At 39.9% G+C, this 19,962-nt stretch overlaps 1 protein-coding gene across 4 annotated transcripts in view; it reads left to right on the top strand.

Annotated features, from left to right (window-relative positions):
- The window catches only part of qkib (QKI, KH domain containing, RNA binding b), a 105,975-nt gene that overhangs the window by 65,157 nt on the left and 20,856 nt on the right, over positions 1-19,962 (top strand). For all 4 annotated transcript variants that reach the window (XM_084392139.1, XM_084392141.1, XM_084392138.1 and 1 more), the window contains exon 4: positions 2,065-2,208. In XM_084392139.1, coding sequence (XP_084248265.1) covers positions 2,065-2,208 — 144 coding nt within the window. The remainder of the gene's footprint in view (positions 1-2,064; positions 2,209-19,962) is intronic.

The raw sequence follows: 19,962 nt of genomic DNA, 5'->3' as shown, positions 1-19,962 counted from the left end.
TTTCAGTTTCCCTCAGTCATTGCCTCAAACATGAATTTACTCAATGGCATTCTATGCTGAGGAAAACAGACACACACAGTACTGTATATAAAATATAAAAACTAATCTGAGGTTAGTTTTGTATGACTGTTCATTAGTAGTTACTTCTTAGTTATTTTTCTTGAACCTTAATTAGTAGATAATTAGTAGTAGTTCTTCAAGAGTTATGACAGAATTCATTATTTATTGATTAACTAACTGTTACTTAACACAATCATAAAAATATATTACATACTGATTAGTTAACACATCTTCCTTAGTAGTTAACAGTAGTGAAGAAGTAGTTAATGAATAATTACCTATTAGTTCTTCAATAATTACTTATTAGTTATGCAGTAAGTAAGATACAGTATTCTAAAGTGTTACCATGTACTAATATCCGTCTGCTCGGGCAGATTCGGCTGAAAGTCGTGCATCTTCGGATGCGGAGGCGCGCGCGCTGTTACAATGACGTCATTTTTTGCCGCACGCGCACCTCCGCAAATGTTGAATTATAGTTGACAGTTTGTATAGTTATATACTATTTGTATAGTTGAATAAATATTTTGCTAGTGACTAACAGGCAACAAAGAATGTCCAAGTAGAACTACATTGTGGCCTTGTTTTTTCATAATTTTATGCAAGTGGTAGATCTTGGTTTACATTTGGACTTTGGATGTGATCTTAGGCTTGAAAAGGTTGGTGACCACTCTAGCGTATGAACTTTATAAATGTTGTCTTCTTGCATTGTAGTCTGACAGTCTCTGATTATCACCCTCCGCTACATCATTAAAGGTGCGACAGTTGAGAGCATGAAGTGTTCAACATTCCACACTTCCTTTTTTTCAGTTAATCAAGTGTATCATCCGAGTATTTCAAGTGCACTTTTTCTTTTTGGAATTATCAGGCCCTGTTTACACCTGATTTTAAAGGAACACGCTGACTTTTGGGGACTTTAGCTTATTCACCGTATCCCCCAAAGTTAGATAAGTCCATACATACCCTTCTCATCTCCGTGCGTGCCGTAACTCTGTCTGACGCACCCACCGCTAGCCTAGCTTAGCACAAAGACTGGAGGTAAACGGCAGCTAGCATACTGCTCCCAATAAGTGACAAAATAATGCAGCAGAAGTAGCAGTTCTTCGCCTTCTGATAGTTCCCAGTATGTATACGGTTAGAAGATGGCTGTGTCTCATGTGACCTTGTTATTTGTACACGCTGTGACTATACAAATCACAACATGTAAATAGGAAAATGTTGGCATTATTTTGTCACTTATTGGGAGCAGTATGCTAGCTGGAGCCGTTTACCTCCAGTCTTTGTGCTAAGCTAGGCTAGCGGTGGGTGCGTCAGACAGAGTTACGGCACGCACGGAGATGAAAAGGGTATGTATGGACTTATCTAACTCTGGGGGATACGGTGAATAAGCTAAAGTCCCAAAAAGTCTGCATGTTCCTTTAAGATGTGTTTTTGTCGATCAGATCACAAGTGGACGACGGTAAATACAGGTGTAAATGGAGTCTAAAACAGTTTGAGCTTGTCCACTTCCCACCACTTCTAGTCGAAAACACATTCGACCGGATTGCTTTCGTAGAGTAAACGCTCATGTGGTTGAATGTGTTGAAACAGCCACAAACTTCTCCGCCTACTGACCTGATGCGTAACATTGTGGGAAGAGCAGTAGCCAGACGGGATTTAAACTTTGTCGGCTGAAGACCCAAGTTTGGTTTGAAGATGAAAAACATACCAAGCACAATGGTCCTGTTAGCCAGTGCTGGTAGATGCCATTACTACACCACCAGGGAAAAAGCAAAAAGCATCTTTCTCCAATAATTGCCACTCAAAAGTAACCACGTATTCTGAAGAAGAAAAAAATTTTTTTTGCACAAGCAGTAGGCAAATATTGCAAAAATGTCTTAAAATCATCACGTAAGAAACAACATTATTTGAACCCTTTCTGCACTTTCTTATAGGCCTCCTTGATTGTAGCAGTCAACATTGTGCTCAGTATCAGTGCATCTAAAACTTTCCCCTCTCTCTGTCCAGGAGGAACAGAACCGAGGCAAACCCAACTGGGAGCATCTGAATGAGGACCTCCATGTGCTCATCACGGTGGAGGACGCCCAGAACCGGGCTGAGATCAAGCTCAAGCGTGCAGTGGAGGAGGTTAACAAGCTACTCGTGCCTGCGGTGAGTACCACTGCTCTCCTACATACTTACTTCCTTTCTCTTCATTCCTGTTGCAAAGCTCTCTTGAATATCACATACTCAGGCTATCTGATGTCATATGTGTCAAATGACAGGAAGTGGGCTTTTGAGGTTATATGCCACGGGCTTTATTTAGGTTTTCAAACCATTTTCACACATTAAATTAGCGCCTCCAAACATCAGTACAGGTTCTGTTCACAACCTGTGTGTGCGTGGGCGACTTTATGGTGTGTCTCCCTCCACTGTTTAAATACTCCTATTATTAGTTTTTCATGCACTATGTCATATTCAACTCTTTAAGTGCAAATATCATATAATCACCAGCACTTGCCCTTGAAAACCGATCATCACTGGTTGCTTTACTGGACACCAAAACAGAAACATTCCAGACAGCTTCACTCAGCAAATAATGCTGTTTCAATTAAAATAATTTACATTTGAAATTAATAAATAATTGTCATTATTATGCGACAAGCACCCACACTCCATCAGACAAGCTGTTTTTAGCAACTAAGCATTATATATACACAATAATATTTGTTGTTTTTAATGGAATTTATTATAAAGTGATCCCTAGAATTTATAGTGAAGAAAAGTATATAAATTCTTATTTACAAAAATATATATTTGTTTGAACTTCAGTTCAATTCAGTATTTGTACTGGTTGGGCATGTAAGAGGTAATACACTCTCAAACATATAACCTATAATATAACTGCTTGAATACACATTTCTCCACATAAGAAATTCTATTTGAGACTGATCTTTGATTTGCTGGTTTTGATTGTACAAATTACTCAATGCATTTGCTTCACAAAGATGCAGTACGTGCCATGATGAAGGAGAGACTGCATCTTATAAGAAAATCTGTGTTCTTGTATTATTAACATTTGTGTATTAGTAATGTTCTAATATTAGTAACAGTATTGTCATCTATCCAGAGCACATTAAAATGTGTGAATCTATGAGTGTACACAACCCCTAAAACATTTTCCTCTTTCGTTTCCTTTCTTTTTGCTGTCACTTGATGAGTGGGAAGTGAAACATTTTCCAAATGCTCTCCTGAAAAATGGGAAGTGCTGTGCAGGGCCGGTGTGGTTGAGTAGTCAGTCACTTAGAACATTCTTTAAGAGCTCACTGTTGCATCATTGTCATTAAACTCTATATGAAAGGGTTGGAAGAACAGGGTCAAGTCAGTTTATATGGGCATACATTAAGGTATTTTAGGGTAGAACATTATCGCTTTGATAGTTTGTTTTTTGTTTTTTTACAAGCAAATGGGCCATTTTCTGCTACTGGTTGCCTTTTTTTTAAAGCAAATGTATTTGTTATTTGCTCTATAACATGCCAAACTAGTCAAAAAATATATGTAGCCATGTGAAATTAGAGGCACCACTGCATTTTAATTATGATCTAAACAAAGATGCTACTCACATGTAGCATGAGCAGTTGTTTTTTATTTAAATTAGATTTAATTATAGGATTTAAGACTCTCCTGCGCAAAACAAAAACAGCAGACGGACTGCTGCATTCACTCTCTGACAGTAGGTGGCGCTTATGGAAAAGCAGCGGTTTCTTTGTGTACCGCTGTATACAAAGCAGTGCTGCGCTTATAAACACGACTTTATATGGAGATTAGAGGAAAAGCAAAATGCCATCGAAACTTTTCTGAAGACAGTCAGTTCCCTTCGGAGATACATTCATATAAACTGCCAACCCCAATTACAATTTTTTTTTTTTTTTTTTTCTATATTTAAAGCATGATGAACAATGATTATTGCTGTGCCTGTTACAGGATTTTCTCTGCTGGCACGTGTTTGTTCTCCTCTTTGCGAAGACGGCCGGTTCTGATTACGACCAGTTGACCGGTTGATCTTTAGGAAACAGGTTGCACCACAGTAATTATTTGCACTCGCTCAAATACTCCCAAATATATTTTGAGGTCGTACAGACTAAATTTCGGGAGCATATACTACCAAAATGGTCACAATTTCGAGCCTTGGTAGAGCGTTGCATGTCACTCACTTGGTGGTAGGACGCTGCCTTAGATATCCGCATATATAGAGAGCATACTTTGATGGCAAATAAGCACTAATGTACCTTATAATCCACAGCTAACATCGAGCGTATAGATTCCAGAAATGTTCATTGTATTGTTCTCTAACTGTAGTGTTTTAGGATGTCACATGACCGTAAAAGTCTAGTCATGTGATGAGGAAGTAAGTGCGTGGATGTTAATAGAGTATGAACTGTTGTAGACACATTCCAAGGCTCTGCGAGTCTGATAACAACTACTGCATGACCAGTGAGTCCTGCCTCAGTGATTTCATTAGCCATGGGGCTTTAATGACGAACACAGCTGCTCAGGATTCAGATGCTCACTGCTTACTCTGTTCATGTTGCATTGTTACAAAATGTAACATAGTTCCTCATTAAATAGTTACAAGTAGAGGACTTCACCGCAAACCATGAGACTGGGCCTTGCTCGAAAAATCTGGCATTTTACAAAGTTGTACTGGTAGGAATTTGTTTTGAATTATTTCTTGCTCTTGTCCTACAAGTGTACACTACAGACATGTATGCCACATTAAAAAAAATTGTGACGTAAATATTGCTTCCTTTCATAGCTGTCAACATTGAACATTGAAAATAAGGGAGATTTCCCGGAATCCATCCCCAAAATAAGGGATTTTTTTTTTTACACGATTCTTACCCAAAAACTTTTTTTAAAAAGCACTAATCATTAACAGTCTAAAGAGTTTATAACTACACAATATATATTACAGACCAATGGATATGTTTAAAGAGCTTTATTTATTAACAAAGTAAACATTCAGGGTTTCTGCAGGTTTCAGTAAGTCAAATTTAAGACATTTTAAGACCATAAAGATTCAAATTTAAGACCCTACACGTGACGACGCATTATCCAAGTTAGATAGATAGCTACCTCGGGATCATTATGTATCTATCTATCTATCTTTCTATCTATCTATCTAGGATTATCTGATGTGTGTGTGTGAGACAGAGGGAGAGGTAGATATTTTTTTAATAGAAAATTGTACTTTTGCATATTATACTGTAAAAACACAGTTATTGTTGATTGTTGTTTTAGTTGATCATAACTAGAGGAAATGATAAGATGATTAAAATGACCAAAATGATCACGGTTATCACAGAATCCTGTTCAAAAAGTACTAATACTACAGAATGAAGTCAATTCAACAAGTTTTATGTCGAAAAACAGCAAAAAACAAATTGATTAGCATCAATATGCACTTTTTGTTTACGTAAACATTAAAATACCATTAAAAAGGATGGCCAGATTTTAGAAGAGTGTCTTGCAACATGTTATCTACTAACATGTACAAATTCAAATAAAGTTTTGACAAAAAAGGTTTTATTCAAAGATAAACCTCATATTTCAGCCTTTAAATATTTTTTTTATAAAAAGTCAAAAAAGATAAATTACTGACATTTACACATTATAGCTTATATTTATTAGTAGTGTTTGGGTGCACCCCCATCCTTCATGTTGACTGTGCTTTCAATGTTGTTATGGAAAGGGGTGATTGGTTGGTTCCTGTCACATGACCTGCGGTGCGTTTGCGGCATTCTGAAAAGTGTAGATTTTTTTCATCTTGTTGCGCCTGGTAAAAAAATTTGCGCGTCGCTTCAATTATGAGCGTGCTTGCCGCGCGCCTACATTTGAACAAACTTGAGCGCGCAAAAGACGCGATATGTGAACGGCCTCTGGCGAGCTAGCTCATATCAAGCCGCGAGCGACTGGTAGCACGCGAGCGACGAGTTGGAGACCCCTGATCTAGCGCTCCGCTTTGTAGGCTACAACTCCATACTTTTTGCTACTTTGTAACAACTTTCTGCGGCCAGCGTTTCTGGAAATGAACGAGGGTAAACACTTTTTTAGATCTGTCACCTGACTAAATGAAATTTAAGACCTAGGATGAAAATCTGGCCGTTTTTAAGACTTTTAAAAATACGGGATATTTTACGGGAAAATACTAAACCGGGAAGACAGCGGGAAAAGAGTTAAAATACGTGAGAAACCCGGAAAAAACGGGAGGGTTGACAGCTATGCTTCCTTTGCTGTATTAAGACTGTTGGGTCTATAACTGTACTAATTATGGTATTTCGGTCTGAGCTTTGATGAAGTGTGTAGTATTTGTGCTTGTGACCCACAGGCTCACACCCTGGGTCATGTCCTGATCCCATTCCCCTTCTCGCTCCATCAACGGTTAATTCCAAGCTCATAAAAACTTTAGTTATCACCAAAGTGGTTTACTGGATTGGAGTTTTTATTTTAATTCATTTTTGTTTTTAGGTGTATCACAGTGGTCTTAAAATGTTACGAGTGACAGTGCTAGTTTGAAGACTTTCATGCCAGTTTACAGAAAGAAAAGTATATTATGTGGCCGCCGGAGGAAAGATTATATGTTATTGCTTGAGTTGGCTGTCATGGCAACTGCCAACACCTTCAATAAGCTCAGTGAGAACAGTCACACCTCCCCAATCAGTGGACCTACTCTTTGGGTCTCCGAGTGGACACAGACTACAGATACTACTGAGACATCGGCATTTAACCTGATCGTCCATCTAAGAGCAATTCCCTTGTGTGGTAGCTAACCCTCAGACGACCCACAGAGAGGCCAACCCTTCCTTATCAATCCCAGCCCGATACTGCTGTGTATGATGGCCAACAGTGCCCTCCCACATCCCAAGGTAAAATCCATTAACACCTCTGTGTTTGCCTACAGGGACTTTCCTCAGTCAAATAGATGGAGGGAGGGATTTTTTTTCCTTTCTGTTTGCACTAAGATAACAGCCACTAGTGTTCTGCTCCAACTTCTGTAAAGATCTTTATAATCCCTGCTGAAATTTGCATACTGATTGATCGCATCTTGTGGCATTTGAGCTGTACGCTCTGCTTCTCCACATGTGGGTGGGGTTAGCTGTGCACCATTGGTGTTTGTAGGAAATGTCCTTCTACACAATATATATATTTATATATACATCATATATATATATCAGGTGAATGCAGTCACATTATGAAGCATGTCAGGGGGTCACTTGCTTGACTGGCGGTCTACCTTCCGGAGAAAGCAGGCAACCGAGGCACATTATAGTAGCACACCAGGAGTCGTCAGCTTGGCTTCTTAGAGTCATCTATTTGAAATCATCATCATTATCTACATCACCACCGTTGCTCTCAGCATCATAATCAGCAGCACTGGCAGTAGTGGCAGCAGTTGGTGTGGTGCACTCAGGAAGCCAATGACCAGCAGGATACTGCTAACACAGTCAAAAGCAATTATCATCAATGGCTTTGTGACAAATATATAAAAGCCTTCGCTTCACAATTGCATCTGATTGTGCTGACTGAGGCAAGGTCTCACCAGACTCCCCTGAGCTCCTCTGTCTCTCAAATGCAGGAAGGAAAGCTCATTTACATAATACCTACCAGTGGTAACATGCTGCTCTTTTCCATACAATGAAAGTGAATAGTGACTAGGGGCTGTCAAGCTGAAAAAAAAAACATTACCATATCATAAAAGTTATTACTATAACTGTTGTCCAAATAACATGTACACTCTATTCCAAGTCTTTCTGAAGTCATATTATAGCTTTATATGAGAAAAATATTGTCTTGCAAATGATACATCTTGATGTACCATGTTTGAACATTCTATATGTGAATGTGAATGAGGCCCTGTTTACACCTGGTATTAAGATGCGTTTTGGTTGATTGGATCACAAGTGGATAAGGGAGACACATTCCCATTTACAACTGTTATTTTAAAGGCCATGTTGCAGGTTAACCACCACTGTTGATCAATGGGTACATTAATCACTCAAGATATGTATACCATTTTTAAAATGTCTCAAAAATGGTCTTAAAGACCAGTTTTTTACGTTTTTTGGTATGAACGGTTTTTTTTACGCAATTCGGTGATGACGTCACGTTGGGGAGAAGCGGAGGAAAGGTAGCCTCAGCCAATACAGTTTGTATTCGAACTATGGCGACTGACTGGGAAAAATGAGTGAAAAATCAACGTTTTCTTTATATCTAGTGGCAGTGATCATGACATTAGTTCAGATAAGTACCGGTAAACTTTGTCTTCATCTAGAAATAGAAGGCATCATGCTAGCTATGGGCTAATTTGCCAGTCCCACCTGTTATCCACCCCCTCCAGATAATCCCTAATTAAGTCTTTCCCCCAACGTTGTAAACACATTAATGATAAGTTATCCCACGTTTTGATGGTAGCCTAGCTCCAGTAACAGCATCATTGCCAAGTGTTTCTAAGCGTTTACCTCTTCCTCCGGTGAAAATGTTGCAAACACAGCCGCCGCGTGTCTGTCTCTGTTTGGCAGGTGCTTGTGTGGGCGCCGGCGGTGCCGTCCCATGGAAACTGCGTTGGAAAGCTTGTTGTCGATACACGATCCGTTCCACCTGCACGATCCGTTTCACGCATGCGCGTAATTACGTACGTTAAATAACAAACGGGTTCTTATGGACGTATTTTGTTATTCTGTGCCGTGATGAAGACAGAAATATTATGTCGGTGCCTGTAACAGTTTTATACACTGCTGTCACGTTATTTGAGCTGTTTCTGGATGAAGGCAGACTGCTGACAGTGAGTCGTGTTGACAGAGTTCAGGAAAAACTTCCTAATGTCAAGTTTAAAATGAATACGCGCTTAAGGTGCGTTACAAAAACACACGCGCACTTCAGTTAGTGCGATTCAAGTGTTTACATGGTTAAAAACGGCGTACGCCACCTGTTTTAATACGTTTATAGTTATGAATCTAACTTATATCTTATCTAGAACATCTATCTTATAGTTACTTATGAACCAGCTTAAACAGTTATAGGTGACTAGAGATGTGTTGTATAATCTGCGCTATCCGTTTTGTGATACCCAACAACATAAAATACAATGGATAACAGTTTAAATGTTTATTACCAACAAGTAAACTGCACAAATTCGATGAAAAAAAAAACCTGCAACATGGCCTTTAATCCGTCTCTTTTGACCACTTTCGACCACTTCTGTCCTGATTTATTCGAGGGGAGGGTCTATGGGCGGGTAAATCTATAGGCTTTTTCAGATCTTTTGATCTAATGAACGAAATAAGCTCATGCAATTTGCATATGAACGTGACTGGAAACGACGGAAAAACATACAGAGCAACAGCTTTAGTTTCTGCTCTGACAGCTGAAGACCATCCGAACGCTGTGAGTGTGTGTTAGAAATCAGGAATGGTGAGAGAACATTGTGCTTGGTATGTTTTTCCTCTTCAAATCAAACTTGGGTGTTCAGCCGTCAAAGTTTAAATCCCGCCTGGCTAGTGCGCTTCCCATAATGTTTACGCATTAGGTCAGTAGGCGCAGAGTAGACGGTCTTTTGTGGCTGTTTCAACACATTTGATCACATGAGCATTTACACTACGAAAGCAATCCGGTCGAATGCGTTTTCAACTACCTCTGGAAGTGGTTAAAAGTGGACAAGCTCAAAACGTTTTAGACCCCGTTTACACCTGTATTTAGCGTTGTCCACTTGTGATCCGATCAACCAAAACGCATCTTAATACCAGGTGTAAATGGGCCTTAGATATGGTGGAAGAGAAGATTATCAGTGAAAATTTCCTTTTTTTCTACATGAAGCTATCGTATATGCTGCTGTTTGCCATTTTTGGGGCTTTACAGCCCTTGGTCTTCATTTACTTTCACTGCATTGAAAAGGGCAGTGTCGTCATTCTGTTAAACTTCCATTGTTTTGTGCTTTTATTTTCTTGTCTCCACTCCCCTAACCTACAAAAAATAAATGCCCGAAAAATAAAAGTATAAAACCCTTGGCACGACAATAGAATGAGAAAATTACAGAATTTTACATGATAGGCGAAGTATTCATTTTATTTTATTTTTAAACCACAGAAATCTTAACTACATTGCTTGGGATAGACCTGTCTTTCTATTTGGTCAGCTGTAAATGGCCAGGTTATAGATACTTTTATATCCAGGATGGAAGTTCTATGAATCTGCATGAGAGGGGGTGATCTTTAATGTAAACATGTACAAATTGCATGTTCCTAAAATATGTTCTACTCAAACTGAAGCTCTTAACCTCCTACATGTCACAGATAATTCATATTCCTGGAAAACAGACGTCTCGTGTCACTTGACTGTGAGTATTTTCAGCAATGCTAATCTGAACTATGACACACAACTTTTAACGTCAAATTACATGCACACCCTGGAGAAAGCTAATTTCAGAGAGCATTTTAGGGCCTTTATTTAGAACATAAGCCGGTAGGCAGCATCTAAACCTGTGGCGAGGTGAAGCGCTTAATGCTATCTGTTATAGCTCTCGACGTTCTCACTCTGTTTCCCCACCCTGTGTTAGTGGTAGCTAGGCCTAAATGGTCATTGCTGAAGGGACTACTTTAATTAAAGTCCTGTCTGTCAGCCGCCCCTCCGTGGCTCCCAGCCTGAAGTCAAGACAGATAGAGGCAGCTCTAATTGTCAGGGCTGGAGATAAAGTGAAATTTGAAATTGGGTGTGGAGGGACTACTACCACACAATGCACACACACACACACACACACACATTCACCTCCCCTTTTTGGCCCATGTGGTTGTCCAGCTGTGCCTGCAGTGGTGCTGGAGAGGAGGTTAAGTAAACAGTAAGGGCCATCGGGGGCCAAAGTACCCCAACTCCCCTCTACTCATCACAGCTCAGATTAGTGCACCCTGTCAGTCAAGACTTCCTTCTTGGGTACTGTAGTTCCAGCTCGTACCTGAATCCCAACGTTTTTGGTCTTTGAGCTTTTATGGGTGTATGATTGTTGTGTGTTTCGTGGTGGTTGCTAACACAGTCATCACTATTACTGTTGCTAATTGTTTAGGGGTGCCCAATCCTGCTTCTGGACAGCCACCTTCCCACAGAGTTTAGCTCCAACTTACTCCATCTGGAAGCTTCCAGTAATCCTGAGACCTTGATTTGCTGGTTCAGTTGTGTTTAGTTAGAGTTAAACTCTACAGGAATGTGGCTGTCCAGGAGCAGGACTGGACACCCCTAGTTAAGAGTCACAGATTTAAACAAATCCCTATCCCTAAGTAATAAACGCTGGTTTGTAATCCATCCCAAAATACGGATGTGAAAAATACCTCAAGTCATGTGACTTGTTGAAGAGAGTTGTGCTATTAATTTTCTCAAAATAATATTGTAAACTTGTATTGAAGGTAGGAACCCAACTATATCTAAGCAACAGAATATCATAGAGACATCAGAGTGGACTCTACTGACATGGCCAGTAAGCAACCACTATAAATCAACCAAAAACTAACCAGAACACCCTAGCTACTAGAATTTTTGAAACTGCCAACAACATCCTTGCATCATGCCAGCAGCTTTGTTACAAGCAAACACTACTTGTAAAAATCTAGTCATTGGACTTATGGGATCTTGAGCCTTGCCTGTTCTTTCTCATTCACACATATCCACACGCCAATGTTTTGAGATCCTCAAACTCTTTTTGCCTAAATCACCCACTGGCACATGTTCACGATGGGATTGTGAGCCCCACAGATTGTGAGCGACTGCTGGGAGAATCGCTTAAGAGCCGAAATCTAGGCGGGGGTACGCACAAGTTCTGTTTGGGGATTCCCGTGACGTGCTCAGTGAGCGTTAGTCACACATAAACGAATCTCTGCCTGCAAGATTGCACATGGACACCTTCACATCTTTGTCAGAACTCCTGAGTGGATGTAGAAGCAAAGGCGCTTTATGGCTGAGCAGAGCCTATGTTGCTGTTTGCGACGGTGATTTTTTTTTAGGAAGCCAGGAGAATGAAGGGCCCAGTGGTTTGTGGGAGGTTCCATCTGTTCCCTTCATGGCACAATAGGCTCCCTCTTGCATGACATGTTTTTCTGCCTCTCGCTGTTTCTCTGAGTGCTCAGCACTGGCGAAATAGAGAGAGAGAGGTTGAATAGAGCCCATGTCTCTCTTTGCAGAAATAAGTGTGTGTTGCCGGCAAATCTCTTTCTCTAAAAAAGAGATGTTGTATTCATTTGTGTGCATGCACATTGAGATCTCGAGGAATGACTGCACATTTTTGCATATCTTTGTCTCTGCAGGTGCACATACTGCTTCCTTTTGTCCAAAGGTCTCCTTTCCATCAGTAATGTGACTTTGTATATGTCGACGGGTGTAACTCTGTGTGTGGCTACGGTGTACGTGTGAACGGCAGGGACTGCTCTGTGGTCACATGATTGAGTAGTCATCCATGTCTTTGAGGCTGAGAGAGCATCAAAAGGCTCTTTGTTTACAACTGGAGTGTGGAAATCCTGAGCGGGCTCTTTGGCCATACAGGGTTGGATAATGCTCCCAGTGGGGCTCTCTCCCCTTCCCCTCCTCTCTCTCCTCTGAGAGAGTCCAGCATCTTTTCTCTCCCTCTCATTCTGCTCTGTTATCTCTCTGTGTGTCCCTCCCTCGGTCTCTCATGATGTTATTGAGTAACACTTTGTTTTGGAGCTAGTGTTGGTACAGTTCGGTTGCACAGGGAATAAAGGCTAGTTGGGGTTCACAGGACAGAGAGTGCATTACCGTGGCAACTGTTTGAGAGGCCCCATCCACAAAGGAGAGCACCGGGTCATGTGACTGTACTACAGAGGGGCTTAAATCATCCACCAATCTCCCCTGCTTTCAGATTTTCAGCTACTTTAAATAACAAGCTCGCTCATTCATGAGATCAGATGGAATCTGCAGACTTTTTGCAATGATTTGGAGGGGAAATATGTGGAGTTGCACTGAATTGATTTTAAAAAATGCCATTCAAAGTTTTTGTTTGTTTGTTTGTTTTGTTTGTTGTCATCCTGGCCAACCACACAGAGCAACGCTGACACAACCATTGCCATGTGTTTTAATCGGGACTCTTTGTCCAGCTAATGGCAGATGGGAGAAGTGTATTAACCTGTTTGGTGAAACTAGTGGCCCTGAAATTACATGCATCACTTTTAATCAATGAACATGCAAGAGACATATTCCCTTTTATGAATGATGTTCTTGTGAATTCTACAGAAAATTTTCTTCAGAGATCTGGGTGCCCAGATTCTGTGTGGACCCACTTATTTACACTCAAATCACCTTGTCCCTCTCTGTGCTACCTCTCTCTCTCTCTCCCTTCCCAGGAATGACACAGTAATCCCTGTGTAAATAGAGGGATAGAGTAAAGATGCAGACTCCATGGCCGTTCAGAAATCTATCCAGCTTCTCTGCTCCGCTGAGCTCCAATAGAACAGCTGCTTCCCTCGGGCACCACGGAAACGAAATGTCACGAGCGAAATAAAGGCTCCCGTTCTGAACGTGTACCTTCTGTCAGCAAACGCCACTTTTCTCCAACGCTGCACTTAGTCTTTAATGCACTGCTTGACGCTGGGTGGCCTTTTCTACTGAGAAAACGGCGAAATAATTTTGTGTTGTCATCTCCAGAGCATTTTCCTTTCAGTCTCCGACTTCCCTTCACTGCCACAAGGCTAGATAATGAATATGATACCATATGATTGTTGATCGTGAAAGGGTATGTAAAAGATTGGCCTTCATAATTCTCTGGTTTGATTCTTAAGAATGCCTTGAGGCCAATGCCATCAGAGACCAAAGGAAAAATGATTCAAATTAAGACATATTGAAGATTGTGAATATATGGAACACGTTTGGGAAGTGTTAAGCCTAGAGAGACATTTATGTAACAGCTCTATATTGTGTCAACAAATTCCTCCATCACATCTATTGTTATTCATCCTAAGGAAAGAGACCACGGGGGTCTAAGCTGGAGACTTTTAACCATTGCTCTCAATCTCATTGCTTTCTAGGAGAACCAAATACGATATTAAAGGGAACTCATTTGTGATTTTTCTCAACATCTCTCTTATCAAGTGGTTCAAGTTGGTTTACGACTCCTGTAGAATACCAGAGGCCGGTTTCACAAAGCTATTTTAGACCGGTCGATCGTGTTAGACAAGTCTAAAAAATTTTCATAGACTAGTCTAATGCAAGTTAGACTGTTTCACAAAAATAAAGACTGACTTAATTTAGACCAAAAAAATTAGACACCTTACCCCCAGGCTAACTTATGTCTAAAGGGGGTCGCACGCCGGACGAGAAGCGCCGCGTCTAGGACAACTCGAGGTATCGCACACCGGACGCGCATTTTCTCCGTTTATGGCCAGCAATATTGTTATGTTTAAGGACATTATGGAATTAAGATAATGTCCGTACTATGTTATGATTGTACTGTACAATTAAATTCAATTGTTGCAAACTAAAGTCTGCAGTCTGAACACTTTACCTCAGAGCGTCCGCTAACTAAATGAATTGAGAATATCACCTGAAAATCCGATAACATCAGCAGTTTTCATCCACGCAGCTGATTTCTGTAAATGTAAAACTAAATGTATATTGCAGGACAGGGTGAAGTCAGTATATACATTAACGACGATTTGAGACAAATATGAAACAAAAGTGTAAATGGCACTCTGTGGCGCGGCAGGATTTTGAACAAGGTCCTGAGCCGTTGCTGGGCGCCGCCGGTTTGCACTGCGTTGATATTTTATGCAACGGGAACTTTTCTGAATGCTGTTGGTGACACAGTGGGTCTCAGCAAAGCTTCTGTGTCACGGGTGGAATACAGGGTATCTTGTACCATGTTTTTGTATCTTTTCTGTACGTCTTTAACGCTCCGCTCAACGATCGGATTAACGCTGTTAACTGTCGTAGCAATCTTTTTCCAAATTAAACATTTCTTCACTGTAAAAAATTTCTAACCCTCCCAAATCAAAAATTTCAAGTGACTGATAACATCTAAATTTTTCAATTGGCCCAAGTGAAATTCTTGTTGCAATAGTCTGTTAACATTGGCTCAATGAGAAATAATACGTCAGACTTATTGAAAAATTTAGATGTTATCGGTCACTTGAAATTTTTGACTTGGGGATGTAATTTTTTTTTTACAGTGTTCTTGTTACTACATTCTCCGCTAAATTTCCCAAGTAAAATGTCCTTGTAACTGTTATACTCCTCCAACAAACACATATTTTCCGCTGGGGTAAACTGCACTGAGCGGTTGAATGCGCTTACTCGATCCGCCATGTTTTTTGTTTTGAAAAGTGTCTTATTTTACCCAGAATGCATTGCAGTGTAGTCCTACTTAAGATAGTCAGAGTCTTAAGTGCTTTGTGCAACGGTCTGATTTAGATGTCTATCTGAAGTCTGACTATCTACTATATCTAAGCCATAGTCAAAGTCTATCTTTGTGAAACCGGCCCCAGATCTTTAGTCGGTGGTTCTGATTGGGCTTAACAATGCTCTTCATTCAGACGAGAAGATCCTCCTCCTCATGCCGATGTTTAGAATTTGCATGCAGCCTGAAGATGAATAATACAAGAACACATGCATTTTTAAAGGCCAAAATTACTCAAATCTGTTTTTCAGACAGTCTGGGACACGGATGCTCTGTGGGATCTGCTCTGCTGGAGGATGAGAAAATTCTGTGTGATGTTGAGGAGCACTTTCACTCGCTCTCTCTTTCTGATGCCTTCTCTAATTCCCCCGTCATGTTTTTGACTTTGTGACCTGCCTTTTTGTTGCAGTCCTCATTTTTTTGTATGTTGTGAGAGATCAAAGCTGCCTTTTATATGAACAGAGATAAGAGGGCTGTATTGTTATGGAGAGATGGCTAGTTGCAGGGTTACCGGGTAAGAATGTGTGTTTTCGAGAAGGAAAGAAAGTGTGTGTGTGTGTGTGTGTGTGCTAAACAATCAAAGTTTAACAACGATAAAGTTAGTCTTTGTGAGCTCTCTCTCTCTCTCTTTCTCTTTCTCCATCTCCGTGTGCCGTCTCCTCAGTTCAAAGCCAGTTTGATGTATGAGACTTCCTCCTCCTCCTAATTGCACCTCTTTAATTCCAATGAGGAGGATGCCTACACTCTGACAGCTAATCACTGACACGGCCCGCTTTACTCGGCAGTTGGGTGTACTTGTCTGGAAGCTTCATGTCTGTTTCAACTGTTTGTGTGTGTGTGTGTGTGTGTGTGTGTGTGTGTGTGTGTGTGTGTGTGTGTGTGTGTGTGTGTGTGTGTGTTTAAACACGTGTGCATGCGTGTACGCTGCCTTGCATTGTTTGCGCTAGAATCTCAGAGTCTCTTGCTGTGCTAAACTGGCAAGCACAACAGCTGGCAGGACATCGTAACACTTCAGGCATCTGTTCTAATGTACTCAGGTAATATCTGGCTTGCCATTAAGGCTACTTAAGTGGTTTGTTTTCTCTGATAAGTGTGCAGTAAAAAGATTTCAGTATGACCTGAAATATTTCTCATCGCATTCTTACAAGACCAAATTATCTGAGCTATGCCACGACGTATAAATTGACCCTATTTGTTTCCTTTATGTTAATTCCTGTTGTGTGCAGCTCATTGGTACATGTCATTCCTAATTTAAACATTTGTCTTCGGAATCTTTTATCAAAGGAAATTTTCTTTTCGGCTCATGTGACAGATCCCTCTTATTTTTCAAGCCGTCCTCTCTAACCATCCGTCTCCAACCAAAAGTCAACATTTTTCACAATCCAATTCATTTCTGCGGGGTTCTCATTTCCCACCCTGTACATTTTCACGTTGAATGTCCTGTTTTACCCAGAAATACATGAGATTTATTAAAATGAGTAGGACACAGCACTTCACATTGACTTGAAAAGGGCTGTCTTCTGCATATTTGTAGCATTATTTATTTTTTCCTGAAGTCTACTCACTGTATGTTAGTCAAGGTTTGGTAATTTAGTTTTACATGACATGTTAAACCCTTAGAATTAAACTGACCATCATTCATGTGCTTATGGTTGTGTCATCAATACTATGATGGTTTTTAACTAATTTTCGAATGGAATTAGGAGGGAGTTTTGCGTTTTCAACATTACTGTATCCTTAAATAGTACTTTCAATCATGTTCATCTAGATAATCATCTTTCTTCCTTTCACTGTCCTTCACAGTCTAGTAAATGACAGAAATGTTTAGCTTGATTAAATGTTTTCATGTTTGTTTTTCCAAGCAAGACAGGTTGATTAAAATGACAAATTATAAATAAGAGTTTTAAATATTAGAGGTAATATTAAACTTGATTGAGGAGCGCATTGCATTGCCTGTCATCTCGTACCTTTATTCCACTTTCAAATCATGCCGAACAGAATTGAAGTTAATTAACATTCTGATTTGCCTTTATTTGTCTAGCGAATTTAGTCTACTGAACCAGACTGCATGTCTGTGTGTGAACTCTGTCGTCTAATACCCCTAATGCATCCTGTCTGCCTAGTGTGCTACTGTTGTTTATGGGCCGCAGAACAGATGAGGATTTTATTCGACAGCCTGCATATGTATGCGCACATACACAGAGTTTTGGCACCAGGGACACTTGCACTACTTCCCTCTCTCAAAGCCAATTAACATAACCGCATGTGCCGGAAACTGTAAGACTGTAAGCTTTGTGCTTTCCCACAGGTTTGCAGCTGAACTCTATGCGTGTTCACATACTGCCTCTCCAAACGCACAAGCGTATACATACATACAGGCCCATCTCCCTCCCTCTCTCTCTCTCTCTCTCTCTCTCTCTCCCTCCTTCCCTCTCTCTCTCTCGGGCCATTGTGACCCTGAGTATTTTCTCTCACATCCAGGAAAGGCTACTTCCCTGCCTCTTACCGAAATAACCTGTAATCTAATTTTAACCTGCAGGTTTTCAGACAAAGAATAGAGCTCGTGATCTTTGCACTCATTAATGTGGCTAAATTTACCCTGCAGTTTTAGTGGAGGTTGCAAATGTCAATTAAGCGTAACTGATGTATTCACAGTGTGATTTAGGCACTAAAAAGACTACCATAGTATTACCATTGTTTGTTTGTTATATGGAAATGTACCATGGTAGTACTGTAGTGTTTTCCCCCCTGGCGAACTGTGGAAGTACCATCAAAAGGTAATACTATAGTATTTTGATGTTAACCACTGTATACTGAGATCCATGTAACGTAGTACTTCGGAAAATACCATGGAATATGTCCAAAAAAACTTAGTAGTATCCATAGTTCTTTTTGGTAGTTTTTTTAAAGTATATGTACCATGATATTCTTGGAAGTACTTTGTGGTAACGTGTAAGTATCATGATACATTCAGTACCACTGTACACTTCAAATGCTTTGGGTCGGTAAGATATTTTAAAATGGTTTTGAAAGAAGTATTTTATGCCAACCAAGGCTGCATTCATTTGATTAAAAAATACAGTAAAAGTTACAGTTTTCTATTCATCAACAGTCTTTGACGAAGATAAGTTCAAAAGAAGAGCATTTATTTGAAATATTTGTTTGTTTGTTACAATGTAAAAGTCTTCACTGTTCAATTTTTATCCTTACTGAATAAAGGTATTAATATATTTCGAAAAATCTTTCTGACCCCAAACTTTTGAATGACAGTGTATATATAGAAATACCATATTTTTGAAATATATTACCATGGTAATGTATAGTGTTTTGTTCTGAAAAAATACTGTGGCAGTACTGTAGTACAATGATGGTTTCACATTGTAATACTCCGTCCGGTACTTATATACCCTGGAATTAACATGGTACATGTTCAAAATAACGTGGTACCACTGTACCATGTCAAATCTTGGTAGTCCTTTATGGTACTTTTTGTAAGTGGTTCCTATGTAGTACCAAATATCTTTTAGATATGTGCCATGAGTATTCTAGGGGTTCCTTGGAGAACCATATAAATACCATGGTATATAAATATGGTAACCGTTCAGTACCATAGTACCTCCACAGTAAAGGAATGGACTCTTCCGTCTTGTCAGTATATGATGTTCTCAGTTATTTTTCTTCTAAATTGACAAGTGCTCATCATATTCAACAAGCTAATTACAAGAGGTACGGCAAGTAGGCTCAACATAAATATTGGATTAAGCTGTAATTATTCTCATAAAGCAGTTTTAATCTTCACAATGACTGTAAGAAGTGTGTATCTGTTAGTGTGTGTGTGAGCGTGTGAAAGCAAACAGGAAATATGCGTTAATTCTCAATGAATGCAGCTCTGGTTGTCCTTATGTTTCTATTGGGAGGGTCCGTCATGTGTGCAGCTGCGAAACACTCAAAATCGCAGCTCGTTTTTTCTTAGTTTGAGTTTGACATCAACGCAGGCAGCATTTTACTGAACAACAGGCCAAATCATCCTGGGGTGTGTTTCCCGAAAGCATTGTTAGCCAACTATGGTCGCAAGTTCCGTCGTTATCAGTGTAGTTTAATGAGTCTGTGTTTCCCGAAAACATCGTTCCAACGAACATTGGCAAACAGCATCGCACAGATGTGTGTCTGAACGACAGCTCTCCACCTGTGGTTGGAAGCTTGTCTTGTTTGCATGACATGTGGACTTAATAAATCCCTATCTTGAGCAAAATAAGCAAGCTGACATTCAGTGCAATCTATATATTTTATTTAGAATACATACAAATGTCATTTACGTCTTTTAGTTTGTCAAGAGATTTAAAGCTGCGTTTTTGAAGAGTGCGCATGTGCGAACGAGCTCTAGTTCGTAAGAATGAGCAAGTGATTGAATTTGGAAATAAAGCAAAACAATTCAGGAAAATGATTTGAGTGTGAGTGACACCATGTGAGTGACATTATTA

This window comes from Rutilus rutilus (genome assembly GCF_951802725.1).
Source record: "Rutilus rutilus genome assembly, chromosome: 20".
NCBI classification, from domain to species: domain Eukaryota; kingdom Metazoa; phylum Chordata; class Actinopteri; order Cypriniformes; family Leuciscidae; genus Rutilus; species Rutilus rutilus.
Note: the sequence above shows the minus strand (reverse complement) of the source record. Positions and strands in the feature narration are given on the sequence as shown.